This window comes from Labrus mixtus, chromosome 11, assembly GCF_963584025.1.
Source record: "Labrus mixtus chromosome 11, fLabMix1.1, whole genome shotgun sequence".
NCBI lineage: Eukaryota > Metazoa > Chordata > Actinopteri > Labriformes > Labridae > Labrus > Labrus mixtus.
The window spans coordinates 16,710,631-16,727,381 of NC_083622.1; the positions used below are offsets into that span (position 1 = coordinate 16,710,631).

A 16,751-nucleotide genomic window follows, 5' to 3' on the forward strand; every position below is an offset into this window, starting at 1 on the left:
CTTGTTGTATGCACTTGCTGTGGTAGCTCAGGCTGTGCGTAGACGTGGGCTTCAAAGGATAAAAAGTCATGTCGAGGAGACAGGATTGGAAAGATTGGACGTTGGATTGGATTGAGGAATTTCAGAGTTTTGTTATTCATTTATCTTGTTATCAGCTAAAATATGATGACAATAGGGGCGCAGATGGCCGAGCCGTTAGGTCGCGCCCCATGTACGGAGGCTGTAGTCCTCCAAGTGGGCGGTCCGGGGTTTGTGTCTGACCTGTGGCTCCTTTCCCGCATGTCATTTCCCACCCTCTCTCTCTCTCCCCAATGTCCTACTCGATCCACTGCCCTCCCAAATAATTATAAAAATCTTTTCACAAATTGTGACAATATCTTTATCTGCCTTTTTTAAGAATGCAAAGAGTTTTATAACTGCTTAAAAAAACTACAGTTTGGGACAGTTTGAGATGATAACATGATTTAACGCTCCTATACTTTTGATAGAAAAGGAAATCTATCATAGAAAACATAAAGTTATCAAGCTGTTTCCTGAAAACACAGCAGCAGGGAAGACATAAGTGTTAAACTGTGATGAAAATCTCAGTATATTCAGTTATAGTAAGAGATTAATAGATGGTTAAACTAAAATCCATACTCACTCCATTGTGAGCATGCTGACTCTGTCTAAAGAGTCCAGGTTGGCCTGATCGAACTCGTCCTGATATCTCTCCATTCTCAGCGCCTTCAGCCAATCGCTGACTGTTGCCACTGCCGTTAAGTCTGTGGGCGTCGGGCTAAGCAGCGGCTGAGAGCAGCTTCTGTAGAGGAAAATGTCAAAATTGAGATCATGAGACTCAACAAACACAGCAGATTGTTCATCACCTGCTGATCTGACACGTTCTGTACCAGCCAGAAGATCTGTCTCACCGTGTTGGCTCAGCCTTGAGGGAGGCAGGGTGCCTGATGAGCCGGTCCAAAGAGGACAGGACCGAGTCGAAGGCTGGCCGGTCCCCTCGCTCCGCCTGCCAGCACTGAAGCATGAGAGAGTGGAGGGCAGCAGGGCAGTTGTGGGGGGCAGGAAGACGATACTGGTCCGCTACAGCCTTCATCACCTGCAGTAAGAGAGAAACAAGAGACAATATGAACATAGTGGTGAGGCATGATGATGAAGTCTACTCTTATTGCCCTACATTAAAGGTCACAGACCACTGAGGGCTTGTGAGAGTGACTCAGAAAAAAATATGCAAATATAAGCTGCCTCTCATTTTGTTATCATTTAAATGAGTCTGATAAACAAGGAGGAGGTGATAGGGAGCAAGTGAATGTTTTACAGGAGTTTTACACTATTTAAAAGCCTTTCAAAGAATTATCCTTTAAGGTATATTAGTTTTACTTTATACAAGACTTAAAAGGAAATATTTGACGTTACACTACTTTTTCATGGTGGCTACTTTGCAGATTTCTACTTGTAAACAATGAGCTCATAGCGTTTGTTACGTAAACAAAATATAATAATGAGAATGTAAAATAATAATGAGAATTGTTGAAATGTGCCCTTTTAAAAATCAGAACCAGAATTCAGTCCATTGTCAGGTGGGCATTGTCTTGATGTATTTTGGTTTAAAAACAGTGTTCGAATTAGAAAAAAAACCTTCATTCATCCACTTCACTTGGTTGCAGGCTTGTAGCCACTTCCTATTTAAGATGTCATGCCCATTTTGACAGACTTTTTGCCTGATGAAGGTCTAGTACCGAAACGTTGCCAACAAATGTTTGATTGCAAGTTAGACCGGAGTTTATCTTTAAGGTTTAAAAACAGTGAACACAGGGAGAGAATAAAAAAGTAAAACGCTGTCAAGTAACTTGAACAGAAAACGATCAAAATCAAGAAAAAAGCAAAATCAATATTCAAACATATATGTACAAAAGGTGCAACAGAGGAGCAGTGAAATACGTAAAATCTTGTTAAATATTTTTAGCCTTTCACAGAAATCAGCCAATAAGAGAACATTTTTATGACAAATAATAAATCTCTTATTAGTTTAAATATAAATTTATTATTTTTTTATTATCTTACTGTGTCCTCATGCCTCTATTTGTCAGCCAGCCATAAAGAGATGAGAGGAAAGAGGAGAAACACAAAGATTGACAACAAAAACGTCTGGCACATTGAACATTGTGGTTGGTGGTTGGTGCCTTAACTCCTTTTAATGGCATTTTATTACATTGTAGTAGTTAAACGTGAGTGCATTGGCATCACTAATTCATTACCACTTCCTGTGCTCGGGCCACATTCTCCTATATACTCACTTCTTGATTGCTCATGTCCCAGTATGGACGCTCCCCATATGACATCACTTCCCACATGAGAATCCCAAAGCTCCAGACGTCACTAGCCGAGCTGAACTTGCGATGCTGAAAGGCTTCTGGTGCTGTCCACCGCACAGGAATCTTGCTGCCCTGATGGATAGAGGCAGACAGTGAACCAGTGAAGTTAGACTAAACTGGAACCACAAATCAGGAGTTTTAAAAACCACAGAAGCTCAGGTTTCCAGTTCGTACCAGTGAGGCAGTGTAAGTGGGTATGTTATGGTCCAGGCCCCTCATGAGACGGGACAGGCCGAAGTCGGACACTTTACAGACCAGGTTGGAGTTTACTAGCACGTTCCTGGCAGCCAGGTCCCTGTGGACAAAGTTTCTCTCCGAGAGGTAACGCATCCCTGCACCAATGCCCCGGAGCATCCCGACAAGCTGCAGTACACTGAACTGACCCTCGTTCTCCTGGAAGAGGGAAGGGTGGAGGCAGAAACAGGAGAATCACAGAGAGGAGAGGGGATTTTTGAAATGTAATAAAACATGTGAAGTCTCTGACATCGTGAAGAAAAAGGAAAAACCGTCTCACCCTGAGGAAAGCATCCAGCGGCCCGTTCTCCATGAACTCAGTGACGATCCTCTCTGGGGGGGTTCGAGTGATCACCCCTTCCAACTTCAGCACGTTTGGATGGTCAAACTGTCCCAGGACTCCTGCTTCACTCAGAAACATCCCCCTCTCTCTGTCAGACGCCCCCCATCGTAAAGTCTTCACAGCAACCAGCACCTCTCTGCGCCCCAGTGGACGGTAGCGGCCCCGAGAAACCTCACCAAACTGGGCTGGAGTGAAGATAATGTGGAGCAGGAATTGTTTATATTGATCACATAACTACGGTAAGATTTAAGAGATGGAGGAAACCAGGCTTACCTGCACCGATCACTTCCTCAATCTTAAGATGAGTGGGATCGATCTCACGGGCAAACTCTTTGACGGCCTCACTGGGATCTTCGTAGGTGGAGGGGTCCACATAATATTTAACTCCACCTGGAAACACAGGATTTTAAATGACATTTATTGTCATTCCAGCAATGTCAGGATGAACTTTGCTTCAGCACATAGACTTAAATGTACATCACCAAAGATACAAAGACACATTAAAAAGAATTATCACTAGTCTGTTTGGGAAGTGGCAATTCAAGATAAGGTCCTGTCTCCCTATTATGATATTTTAAATTTGTAGACAACACACATTGGTTAAAATGTTTGTTAAACCAATCAAATGAAACAATTGGAAGCCAATTTTGTGACAAAGTAAAATGGATTTGTATAGCGCTTTTCTAGTCTCCTGACTACTCAAAGTGCTTTTACAGTGCAGGTCACACCTACCCAGTCACACACTGATGGCAGTGGTTGTTATGTAAAGTGACCATCAGAAGTAACTGATCCCATCCACACACGATGAAGCAGCTTACTTTAAAAAGGAAGAATGATTTTGACTTTACTGAATCTTACCTCGGTTACTGATGTACCGCTGGAGTCGGTCGCTGTAAGGGCTCTCCCTCCTCTTGCTGCAATGTTAAAACAAAGTGTGAGAATAATATGCATGTACGTAGAAAAGATAAATCATGTGTCAGATCATGGGAATAGACTTTTTAAAAACCCTGCTGTACCTGCGAAATACCACCACAACCACAATTGCTGCGACCACAAGGAGAAATGCTGCTCCGCCCATCACCGAACCGACCAGCAGGGGAAGCCGATTCTGGATCTGCTGAGAATGTTCCTCTGTGGGAGAGACGGAGAGGAAAGGTTAGAGATTTTTCTTTGCTTTGCACCTCTTCTCTTTAAAGGTAATCTTTGGAGAGTCCCAGGTAAGACTATTTATAGGGAGCGCATTTACACACTCATTAGTATCCCAGTTTTAAGCCTTATCCTGCTTTGATCTTATTCAAGTTGTGATGTTTACATGGACACAAGAGATTTGCTATTTATATCATTTGTTAAAAAAAATAATGATTACATCCAGTTTTCTTACAATCTGTAAAATGATCAGACAGTATGTTTTGTACCAACAAAGAGTGATCTGAAACCTGGAAAGGTTTTTTTACATGCTGCAGTATTCTTCAGTCTATTGACATTTATGAGGTAGCAGTTGCAGGTTTCTGATTTTAGTTAGATGTTTACAGTTAGCAACGATACATCTGGCATGCACATAAATGCACTCATTAAGTAGAAGAATCTTGAAATAAAGTAGACTGAATTGAGTTGAATTGGACTCAGGGAGATTTCTAATGAAAAAAAGATGATGCCACAATTTTCGGGAGCAGTGGTGCATTCTTTCAACAACGCTTTGGGTTTTCTGGGGCAGACTTAAAAAAAACAAAAGCTGCTTTTGAGTTAAATCCAACACAATGATTTCACTTCTAACCTTCTTATATTCTAGTTTGGTGTTATATAACATTGTTCACTCTTTCTTCTGCATTTCAATACAATGTTTCTTCTAGCTAAGATTTAAAGGCTTTATATGCGTATATATTTTTTGATCCAGCAGATGTCGCCCTTGAGCACCAGCATGAAACCAAAACAACTTTTGCGCTGCATTTTTGTGTTAGCATGCTAATGCTAGCGATCTTTATTATGCTCGTATCTTCGCACTGCATGTAAATTTACCCAAAATGACCGTGATCTAAAAAGGCTTACATGACATTCAAATAAGCAGTGAGTACAGTATGTTATTCTTCTTTTCTCTAGTCCCTCAATTAAACAACTTTTATATGCGAGGGGAGGAGTCAGCCAGCCGGCCGTCCTGGCGATGTAAACAAAGTGAAGATAGGACTCAGAAAACTTGGAAAACATCACAGACAGTGGAACTCGGGTGTTACACCCATTGTAAACAGTCATGACAGAGTTATTTTCAGAGGATATACTTGATTTATATTATATTTAAGTGTGAAAAATCACATATAAAGTCTTCAAGGTTAACTACTAATAACTGGCACACTGAAATAAATGAGTTGTATTGGTCTCATAAAGGATCCTATTTCTGTACATCATCAATGCCTCCCATCGTTAGTGGGGCTCTGTTGTGTCCTAATGACTGTAATATACTTTGACAGGTTCACTGGTATCACAGGAAATTATTGTTGTACCCAGCGGCAGTGTGGTGAAGTAGATGGTGTCGCTGTAGGGGCCGAAGCCCCGCTCATTTCGAGCCCTGATCTGGAAAGCGTAGATGGAACCGGGGATCAGGGAGCTGACGGTCACCGTGTTGGTCTCGCTGTAAACACTCGCTGCGCTGTCCACGTCTGAACCCTGAGAGACAAACAGGAAGCGCATGGTGGTGGTGAATTTCGTTATGTGTCAGTATTTCATGCAGCACTTTTTGGATGTGTCCAATGAGGTCACCTTGTCAAAATATCTAAGCTGGTACTCCAGGATGTCTCCATTGGGTCTGTCAGGCTGAGGCCACGATAGAGTGATGGATTCTGGGGCTCGACTCAGCTGGTGCATCATGGGAACTGTACTGGGAACTGTGGGAGACAACAGAGGACTATTAGCTGTGTTGTGATGATTATCGATCCGTCATCATTCATGTAAGATGCCAATCATCCTGCTAAAACAAATCACTGAAGTTATGATGTTATGATTCTGACCACTAGGGGGCACTGTTACAGGACCTGTGGAGGATATTAAGTAGAGCGTGAATGTGGAGTTTTTATGGAGCACCGAGCAGGATCTCATTACATTCACAGTGTGGGCTGGCCTGTCCAGTTAAAGGGAACTTTTCAGCATTTTTTTTCCCCATTCTGTCAACAAACACTGGGAGCAGACACAAGAAGGTTTTAGATAATTAAACTTCATGTGGAGTTCTTATCAATCTTGATCAGTTAGGAAAATTATATAATAGTGTACTTTGTCTGCACAATGCTCCATTCTCCTCTCCTCTCCTCTTTCTCCGTTCTCTTCACTCGTCTACTTTCATCTCCCTCTCTCTCTGTCTTTTTGTCTGATCATCTCTCATTTGTCCCTTTCTTCCTCCCCAGTGACTATGATGGGATCTGACAGGATATTGTAACCTCGAGCAACCTCCTGTCCATAGAGCAGTAGAAGAAAAGATGGAGCGAGAGGGAGGGAGAGAACCTACCCACCCCCACCCCCGTCCCCACCCTAACACACATACATACAGTATCTACCCAAACAATATCCTCAGATCATCTCCACTCTTTCATCTAGTCTTTTTCATCCTCTGTCCCATGCTCACCTGACTGGCTCGTAGTGAAATTGATGCTCGTGTATCGAACCGGAAAAGGGCTCAAAGCTGACACCTCATTCATGGCTTGCACCTGTTGATAACAAGAACACACAGATGTGACATTTGAAGCTTTTTTCCCTCTATTTTTCTTTCATGACATGCTGCCGTGTTTTGGAGAAACAAAGCCGGATGCACGCAGCTGTGTTGGCCAGTCAACAAACGCCGGTAAATGGGGAATATCGGCACATTATGAATAAGAAATAAGATATGATTTAGCTGAGCTACCAAACGCTAAATAATAAATGTTACTGTGTATCTGCTGACGTGGAGCTTATGGGATAATACAGCAAGGAGTACCTATCTCCTCTGCAGCTACAAGAAGTGTTGCATTATGACAGAAATTAAAAAAAAAAAAAAAAACTTCTTGGCAAATGTATGTAGTCTAAAGGAATAACCCATAATTGCAAGACAAGCAAGTTGAGACATTTAATGCAGCATAATCAACCCCAAGCACAGTCTTATAACAGTCTAATAACAAGGTGATAACAGAGTGTTTTGTTCCTTTAACAGACAGTTCTCCACAGTACCTGTATGAGATAAGTCACCCTTGTCAGCAGGTTGTTGAGGGTGACCTTGGTTTGTTTGAGGTTGGTCTTAGAGGGGCTGAAAGTGACGCCCTCCCCGCACCAGGAGCACAACGCCGGGTTGGTGAAAGTGGCTGAGGGACAGATTCGACACACTACCCCGTACCACACCTCGCTGCGGCCTCCCATGTCCACAGGGGGGCGCCACCTTAAGGAAACGCCACCGTCCCCGCTCTCGTACTCCCAGGACAGAGAGACGGGCGCAGATGGAGGAGCTGTGCAGAAAACAGAGCGAGAACGGGAGGGGCGACATTCATAATGTAAGCGGGAGACACTTAGATGGAAGCATCTGCTAAAAAGTTGAAGATATGAAAGAAGCTACTTGCTGACAAAGACATTGAACCAAGTAAAGTAATGGAAGAACAAAAGTTGGTAGTGAAGCTATTTATACAAAGCAAGCAGAGACTAAATACTTAACCGTTTTTTCTAATGCTGGGGTAAAATTTTTATAACATTGCGTTAAGGAGGGTTGACTCAAATGACTGACTTGTTTTTGTTCTCACAGTCTGAGTAAATGACATAAATATACAAACAGACAAAGCTCACTTGTGCAGGCAGAGGAGTTGGCATCATTGGCTGCTCGGTAAAAGCCGCTGCGACATTCACACACCCTGGATCCCTCCTGGCTGGTTCTGCTGTTAGGGGGACACACTGAGCAGGGAACAGAGCCCGCAACAGACTTGAAGTAACTCACAGGACACGCTGCACGCCGAGAGAGAAGAAGAGACACAAGGAGGGATGAGGTTCAGTTCAGTTTGTGATCAAATAAATATCAAAATAAATAAATAGTATCAAATCTGAGTCAGTGATGTCCAGAACCTAGAATTTGATGTTGCAACGCTCTATAAAACTGTCTCTCTGAGTTGGATTTACTTATTACTGCACCATACCATTCAGAGAAAAAGAATTCAGTCTGAAATCAAAACTAGAAGGAACACTGACAATTGTGTCTGACATTAAAGCTTTGGTGTTTTAATTAAAACAAAGATTAAACAGGACCAGATGATTATTAGGACAAAACTCAAACTGTGAGTAATTATTTTCGCAGAAAAAGAGCACTTTACACAAATTGCAGTTTATGACATCGTGATCGAATAGTAAGTGAATGGACCTTTATAAATGTTTGTCACCAGTGATTGGTTAATGTCACTGATAAGGAAATGTGTTCACAAATGGGGTGTTAAAAAGAAAAAAGATAGTATAAATGAAAAGGGCATCACTAAAAAGGATTTAAAAAAAATGTATTTTACTAAAAGGACCCAATAAATCTTTCAAAGTATCAGGTGACAGAGCAGCAGAAGACCATCTGTGAACTTCTGGGAGTTTTCTTTGTGTAAACACAATTTAAATTCTTCTAATTTGTCTTTTTGTCTGTTCCGTCCAGAACAAAAAAAAACACCATATACTATTTTTGGGTAAAGCATCAATTTCATAGCGGTTTGTTGTTTGTTGTTGGCGTATCCCAGGACAGTCATTTCCTTGTGTTTACAGAGGAAGTGGCTTGTGTTCAGACTGCAGCCAAACAATCAGTCACACAAAGTTCAAATTGTCATACTGACCCTTTTCAGTGTTTTCTAAAGAAATTTGATCTACATCTTGGGAAATAAACACTTATTTTCTTACAAAGAGTTTGAGGAGATGATCCATTTAACTCTCAGGTTTTGTACTTAAACAGTCACTTAGTTACACTTAGTTACACCCAACAGCTGATTAGCTTAGCTCAGCAAAACAAATATATAACAGGGGAAACAGCTAGCTTAGCCACAATCTGTAATGTTTATACTTTGGGTTGTGTAACGATATATCAAACAAGTAAAAAGCTTTAGAAGACAGGCTAAAACATTTCCTGTGTTAGCTAACTGGTTGCTGTTTTGGCTTCATATAGCATACAGATATAGAGTAGGGTCTAACTATTATTTTGGTAAGGCCTGAAACTGTTTCAACTTCACACTTGGCTAACACATTAGATATGGTTATAGCTCAGTAAAAACTAGTGAGTTTAACTTTTTGTGAGTTTTATATTATTGCCATCTTGGGGTAAATCTTTCATGATCCAATCGTCAAAAAAACTCTCTCTATTCTCTCAAAGGGTATCGAGAAGAAGATACGTTTAACTGTCAGATTTGTCAGCAAATATCAAGTTACACCCAATAGCTTATTAGCTTAGCTTAGCCTAGCTTAGCTAAGGCAACACAAAAAACCCTTAAACTAGGAGGAACAGCTAGCTTCATAGCTACTATGAAGTAACACCCAGCAGCTTATTTGCATAGCTTTGATGCAGTCTGTCAATTTTTTCTATTTTGTTTGTTTTATAGTGGTTTATTGACATTCAAATAGGATGGGCAGTGTGACAGCAAGTACAGAGTGCCATCAAATTATAAGGCAGGTTAACATATATATAACTAAGACGTAAGCAACACAGATCTTATACTTTAACAAACATGGGGGCTTCTATTTTTCAGCTTGTTCAAAGTGTAACTTTTTGTGAGAGTGCCATGTTGTTGCTGTCCCGGGCAAAAAATAAAAATATGAGCTAAAACCTCTTTTTTTATGTGACAGTGTTGTTTTTTTAGATTATTCAACAGTCTTAAATATTAATTGAGTTTACAGCACAATTTTGACATTTTGGGAAATGCGCTGATTCACTGTCTGATGGTGAGTTAAAGCCAGGCTGTTCCTTCATTTTTCTAATCTGTATGCTAAGCTGAGTGAACCGGCTGCTTGTTTAGCCTTAAATTCAATGGATAAAATGAAAGTAGTATATCAATCCTCTCATCTAATCCTGCTGCAGAAAGGCGAGCTAGTGCTTTTTCCAAAAATTTCAAACTCACCCTATGAGAAGTATGAGCATTAGCTCTTTTAGTTTATCTTCAGACAAAATGTAAATGTCACAGGACAGCAACAGTACGTGTAATTACTTAGTAATACACAGGAAATGGCGCAGAAACCCAACTGGGATACATTAATAATAAATGCATGATCGTCCTTTCATCAAGTAAAGTTCAGTAATGTCCCCCTCTTTTATTGCTCTCTCTCTCTCTCACACACACACACTTAAAACCCTATTTGCAGCTGCAGGCTTTTACCCACATTTTTTATGGTGGAAAATCTGTGAAATGTGCCAATTGTTAATGTCACCAGCAGAACAGCTGAGCAGCGAGGTCAAGGTAACACACACTTCACGTCATGCTGCTGGCTGCCGGAGCCTCCAGAGATCGTCCTGAGCCGGACTATAAGATCACTGAGTGTACTGCCGTCGGGTTGGTTTGCTGACATTTTCACACGCTTTGCGTTAGGGCCAGAAAAGTAGTGTCATCTAAAGGTTGCATCATTCAAAAAGGAGTCTCTTTGTCTGTACGCTAAATGTAAAGTGAGTGTTTCTCTTACAGTGAGGCTTCTTTCTGGTACCTTTGAAGGTGTAAATGGCACACACGATGACACCTTTTAAACATGCACCAAGAGCTGGTGGAGGAGAGAGGATGTATGTGTGTGTGTATGTGTGTCTGTGTTATGGTCAGTGGGAGTGAACCCCTCACTTTATTTATATAACCCTGTCAAGTACATGCACCCTGCTTCAGATTTGACATGCTGTATATACGGTCTGTATATGTGTGTGTGTGTGTGTGTGTGTGTGTGTGTGTGTATGTGTGTTCTCGATGGGATTGAGGCAGCGTGGGAGTGGAAGATCAAAAAGTATAAGAAGTGTATAAATAAACAGATAAAAGGTTTTCTGTGTTCTCACTTGTCTCTGGGAGCCGACTTGGCTTTCAAACAGGTGTGAAGAGCAAAAAAAAAAGAATAGGGGAGAGAAGTAAAAGGATCCAGAGACTGCAGAGGGAGGATAAACTAGGATAAGTGAACATGGAGGTGGGAGGTCTAAGAGGCACAGGATGAACAGTGGGATTATGTATATGAGCGCCAGATGATGGGTGAAAAACAATGGAGTAGAGGGGAGGGAAATATGCAGCTTCCTCCATCTTTAATGTCCCGGCTGCATATTACCAGACGTGTTCTCATACGGCTTTGACACGAAACATGACTTTGCTACAAAGCCCCTTGCAGCAAAAGCAGGCTCTAGCAACAACCCCCCCCCTTCTCCAAACCTCCCCTCCCTCCAGTCCTCATCCAATGCATTACAGCAGCCAATGAGAGTGCAAGCCCTCTGCCCTCTCATTTGATCTGCCCCTCATCCGTCCAGCCGGCTGCATCCAGCCACCCATCTTTCACTCTATCTCCAGGCTATAAAGAAGACACTTCATGGTCATTATGTAGACACACTCGTGGCTTTACATCGATCACACACTTTACACACAAGGAGAGGAAGGAGGTGAAATGAAGTACAGAGGAGTAACAGTGAGGGCTGATGATAAACAGACATAGGGGGATGAATGTGATGTTTTTTACTGTAACAATGACTTATATAAGAGATGCATGTTTAGTGAGCTCACTGACCAAATGATCCACATGGAGGTTGATGACTGAATCATATTTTCAGACATGTTTAAGTGAAATGCAAAAAAAAATCAGAAAGTTCAAGCTTCTCAAAGTTGACTTCTTATTTTTTGTCTCTTTTTTTTATACTTTAATTGAATGTGTTCGGGTTATGGACTGATGGTTAGACAAACATTTGACGATTTCCTGCTGAGATCTGGAAAAAATAAATGATTATTTTCTTTCGTTGTACCAATGACAAAACATTTCATCAAAATTTATAATAATTTATAATTTATTTTCTTTCTCCTTTATTCTACCTGTTTACTTATACTCTACTCTATCACTCTGTTTTTCATGCTCTTTCATTTGTTAAGAGGAAACCTGTTTTTACTCCAGTGTAGACATATTAAACTAAACTAATATGAAAACCCAGCTGGTAGAATGGGATGGAAGGTGGAATGGGATATGGATGTATCTTTGGTAATTATACAGGGTTTGCTGTACATTTTGAAAATGTGTGAACGTGTTAAATATCAATACAAATATTCTGAGGAGAAATGTGTAAAAATACTCATCAGTTGCCGCCCTACCAACACATTTTGAGAGCTGCTGGAATCAAATGACTGACATGTTGCCAAAGTACTTTCTCATTAATGTTATCACTATTTTTTACAACATAAATGTAAAAAGAAGAAAAAAAGAAGGGAAAACACAAAGAAAGATTGTTCATGAAAATGCATGCCATTCATTTTCCTTTGAATTAATGTGTATCCAATTTCAAATTGGTAAATAGATACAGACAAGGGGGAAGGATTAGGTTTGCAAAGGCTGCACAAAAAAGAAAATTAAAGCATGTAAAGAGAAAAACATATATAACTGAATATAAATTTATATATTTATATAATATATATTTCTAAAGACATACAATGGAGATAAAACAACAAGACAGCGATGAGTAATTTGAGGTTAACATAATATGTTGGTATGTAGATGGCTGACCCAATTTCTCTCTTCCTCTACTTGTTTCATGCACTCATTCCCTCTTTTGGCTTCCAGCGTAATCTCTCTCTCTCTCTCTCTCTCTCTCTCTTTTCTGTTTCTCAGACACACACACACACACACACACACACACACACACGAACACACGCGCGCACACACACACACACACACACACACACACACACACACACACACAAACACACACACAGTCACAGATAGACACAGGGCACATGGTTCAAACTGTAAATGTTTTCTGCATTTCTACGTTTTTTTCTACTTTCTGCCCTTCACTGCATCATTGAAACAAACATACAATCGTATGTGCTCTAATTTTATACATCTGTATAGACAGCAGAAACACAAATTAAAATGTACATTATCCGCTGATTAAATCGTACGCATGGTCAAGCAGTTCACAGCCCATACTGTGGAGGAATAAATTAGATCTAAAAAAAAAAAAATGTTTCTCTCGTGCACAATATTGAGACTCCAGAGCACGCGTTAGACAAATCCCACTAATCCTTCATGTTTACAAAAATCTTAGAAACATTCTGTAGCCTACTCACTGAATACTGCAAGTTTGAAGAGGCAGTTTTTTGTACCACCAAACTTGTTGTAGTTTGGCAAACATCCATTTGAGATGAAAAACGTGGACCACTAAATATATATATTTTCTTTACATTGATGTTTCCCTAACTGAAACCAAGCCTTATTCAACTCTTTTGGGATTACATTTCTCATTGACTTATCCTTTTCTATGACACGCAGCTGCTAACTGTTATGACAGTAAATCTGTCAAATTAAAGAGCTGAGCGTAGCTCTACCTCTATAAAAGTTGATAACTTAAGGTTTTAATATGTACAGAATAAAAGGACATGGTTATATCAAACTCAGGAGTTCACTATACCCATCATTGATAAAAGAGCTTTGAAAGCTCCACAATGAGTTTCATGCCAGGATGCATAGGGTGTGTTGACAACTGCTTATTGATGAACACATGACAGTGATCAGTATTTATTCTCATGACATTGATCTTGAAGGCTGAACCAGGCACTAAATTTTCCATAACTATCCTGTGGAAATCCGTCTCTTGATGTCTCGAGAGTAGATAATAAACCCGTTATGCTGACACAACCTTTGTTCTCTGAACATAAAAAAGACAATGGACTTATAAAAAAAATATGAGAGGCACGGCTGTAATTGGCTTCCCTATAATATCAATGCTTTTAGGCATTATTACATTCCTGGTGGTCTACAGCACCCAATGAAGCAGAATTTAGATGATCATTAAGGAAAATAAAATGAGCAGAAAAGTTTTTATATGGTAAAAACAAGAGATTCAAGAGTTGTTTTTTTTAAGTTGGCTTGTCACGACCAAAGCAATTGGGGACTCCTGACTTCAATATTTATAAAGTCAGAACTACTGCCCTGGAATTCCTTCTTTTTTCCAAATCAAGCTTGATTTTAAAAGTTAAAAAATACATTCAGACAGATAAAATGCTCTGACAATCAAACCGGTTCATTAGATATGATTTTAAGATTTACGTTTGGGCTTCTCGTGCCTGTCGCTTGGAGAGACAGGACAGTGGGTAGAGTCGGAAATCAGGGAGAGAGAGAGAGAGAGTGGGGAAAGATGGATTCCAAGCCGGGCCGCCTGCTTTGAGAACTAAAGCCTCCGTACATTGGGCACGCAAGCTAACCACTTGGCCACAGGGGCCCCCTCAGTAGATTTGATGATGCAGGCAGGTCATGTGTGTAGTTGGGTGTCAACCGGTTCATTTATCCTCATTGCCTTGCTCCTCCCTGACAACAACACTGTCAACGAAGCCAACAAGTCAATACTGCACCTCATTGATCATCGAGCTCAACTGTGTTTTGCTCAAAGTTTGACCTTTATTAACAGACTGGAAAAGCAACTGAATGTCAACACTGCCAATTTGTTTCCAGTTGACATATCAACGTGGGAAACAATTATAAAGGGGGAAAAAAAACCTGACAGATGTGATTTTATCTGAAAGGACAAATGAACAAACCCAATCCTGCTGTCTGATTTAAGGAAGATATTCAGGCTGTTTGGTGATAATTTTTTCATTTTGGGACCAGTGAACAGTCACCCATCACACTCAGAATAATATCACACTTTCAGTTTTACTCCGCTGGCCAAATGTTCTTGTTTTCCCTCCATAACAAGCCTCCGGATCCTCTGTGGTTGTGGTTGTGTTTGTGTGTAGAGTGAGTGCCCGGGGGGATAAATCAGGACAATCTGACAAGTTAAATGTTTCCTGACAGTCGCACGCCACAGAAAAAAAATCTAACATGAGTTAAAATTAAATTAGAGCCCATTGAGCATTCAGCACTAATCTCTTGTCCCAAATCCTCGACAGTGGCTGCGGCTTAGTGTTTAGGAAAAAATCAAACGTATTCTTGAGCCAGCTCTGACCAGCTTGCCCGGAGAGCCCAAAAACTAAAAGAGCGTTTCATGTTTGGCTGAACAGGTGCAATTGTGTCTCATGCTCAGTCATGTTTCTGCCTGTGCCCTCTGCCTCTCTGCCTTTCATGTGGGAGGTAAATGTCAGAGCAAAAAAACGCGTCCTTCTGCTGTTTGTCTAGAAAAATAAAATAACAGCAGACAGCTGCTGTTTGTCGTCCGTCCCTGTCCTTATCATTTTTTCAAGCGACTGAAGACGAGTCCCACGCTGAGCTTTGAATGTCAGTGATCATGTCGACACTGAGTGTATTTTGTTTGTAATGAACAGCTTTGTAAATAATTGAAGTTTGGGCTTTTAATTTCTGTCTGCCAAAATGCTGCCTGTGTTCTTCTAAGTATTTGATGTCTCACTTTGCTTTTTAATTTATCATCAGTCCAAATGGTGCCGTGTTGTTTTTGTTGAGTTAGAGTTATTACAATAATAAGACATCATGATGTAGTACGAAAAACAGTTCTTCAAATCATACTTTAAAGCTGATATAATATATTTTAAAAGCCCTGAAATCCTCCTTACTCAATGAGCATCTTATTATGCGTGTTGAGGTCTAATATTAATACATTTTACACTAATGTTTCTACAGTTTGGGGTATTTCACACAATAGATTGCATTGCTTTTTTAGTGCTTTGTTCAATGGTTTTGGTTGGCACAGTCTGGTTAATACATGAAGACATTTTCACAGCTGTGCCTTCTGTTCCTAGGAGACTTTCAGTCGAACTTGATCAGACACAATCGAGTCCCGGCCAAACAGATTCTGTGTGTTAGGAATGTAATAACTGCTTGCTAATAGACAGAGCTCGCTAAAGCAAGAGAGCACATAACCCATCAATGATATTAGTGGTAAATAGTTAAACTCCTCAAACTGAGCAAGAGACACAATCCTTAAGTTCTGAGATGACATGCTGGTGCTAGATCAAAAATGAATTCATCATCAAAGTTGTTATTATCCGTCCTGGAGAAGATATGAATACTTGTACCAAATTTCATCCCAATCGATCCAAATGTTGTCGAGAAATTCAACTCAAAACCTCAACATTCGACGTCAAAGTGGTATCACGGTGGTACCAGGAAAATGAACAGGAAATTAAATCAGTATTTTTTCATGCTCTGGAAACAATAAATGTCTGTATAAAATGTCATCAAATTCCAGTATTTAATTTAGAAACTGATGAACTGACAGACCAACTGACTTTAAAAAGCTGCATTTCAACCATCTAGAGCGAGCCACACTGAAAGTATGAAGGAACTGATAAATGCCCTTTCTTTGGGACAAATGTGTCATACTTATGTGACGACCCTGCTGGTCCCCTTGTTTTGCTGTCTCTGCTGTTTTCTGTTTCAGGTGGCAGTGGGTGTGGCTGGGTCATCCTGGATTGAGAACAAATGGGCGCTGTGTTCTCCATCCATAAGAGCTGACCCCACTTCCTCCTTAGTGGGCGACTTGGAGAAAGAGATTGGGGAGAGAGGCTCTTCCCCACTGCTCATTACTATTTGGTTACAATTGCTGTCATGTAAATAAACTTAAATGTATTGTTGAGAGTAACTCCTTGTCTCCTCCATTTATTTATTTATTTGTCGCAGGTTTTGAGCTGGCCGTGACACTTAAAGGTAAATAAATGCAGCATAAAAATACTTCACTG

General features: G+C 40.5%; 1 protein-coding gene across 1 annotated transcript in view; it reads right to left on the minus strand.

The window, feature by feature from the left end:
• ephb6 (eph receptor B6) overlaps window positions 1-16,751 on the minus strand; it is a 43,132-nt gene that overhangs the window by 1,438 nt on the left and 24,943 nt on the right. Inside the window, exons 6-18 of the mRNA XM_061049210.1 lie at window positions 7,738-7,893; window positions 7,135-7,406; window positions 6,557-6,638; window positions 5,701-5,825; window positions 5,445-5,607; window positions 3,966-4,080; window positions 3,808-3,863; window positions 3,223-3,339; window positions 2,887-3,134; window positions 2,547-2,765; window positions 2,295-2,444; window positions 912-1,096; window positions 644-802 (exon numbers count right to left, since the gene is read on the minus strand). Of these exons, the coding sequence (XP_060905193.1) occupies window positions 644-802; window positions 912-1,096; window positions 2,295-2,444; window positions 2,547-2,765; window positions 2,887-3,134; window positions 3,223-3,339; window positions 3,808-3,863; window positions 3,966-4,080; window positions 5,445-5,607; window positions 5,701-5,825; window positions 6,557-6,638; window positions 7,135-7,406; window positions 7,738-7,893 (2,047 nt within the window). The remainder of the gene's footprint in view (window positions 1-643; window positions 803-911; window positions 1,097-2,294; window positions 2,445-2,546; window positions 2,766-2,886; window positions 3,135-3,222; window positions 3,340-3,807; window positions 3,864-3,965; window positions 4,081-5,444; window positions 5,608-5,700; window positions 5,826-6,556; window positions 6,639-7,134; window positions 7,407-7,737; window positions 7,894-16,751) is intronic.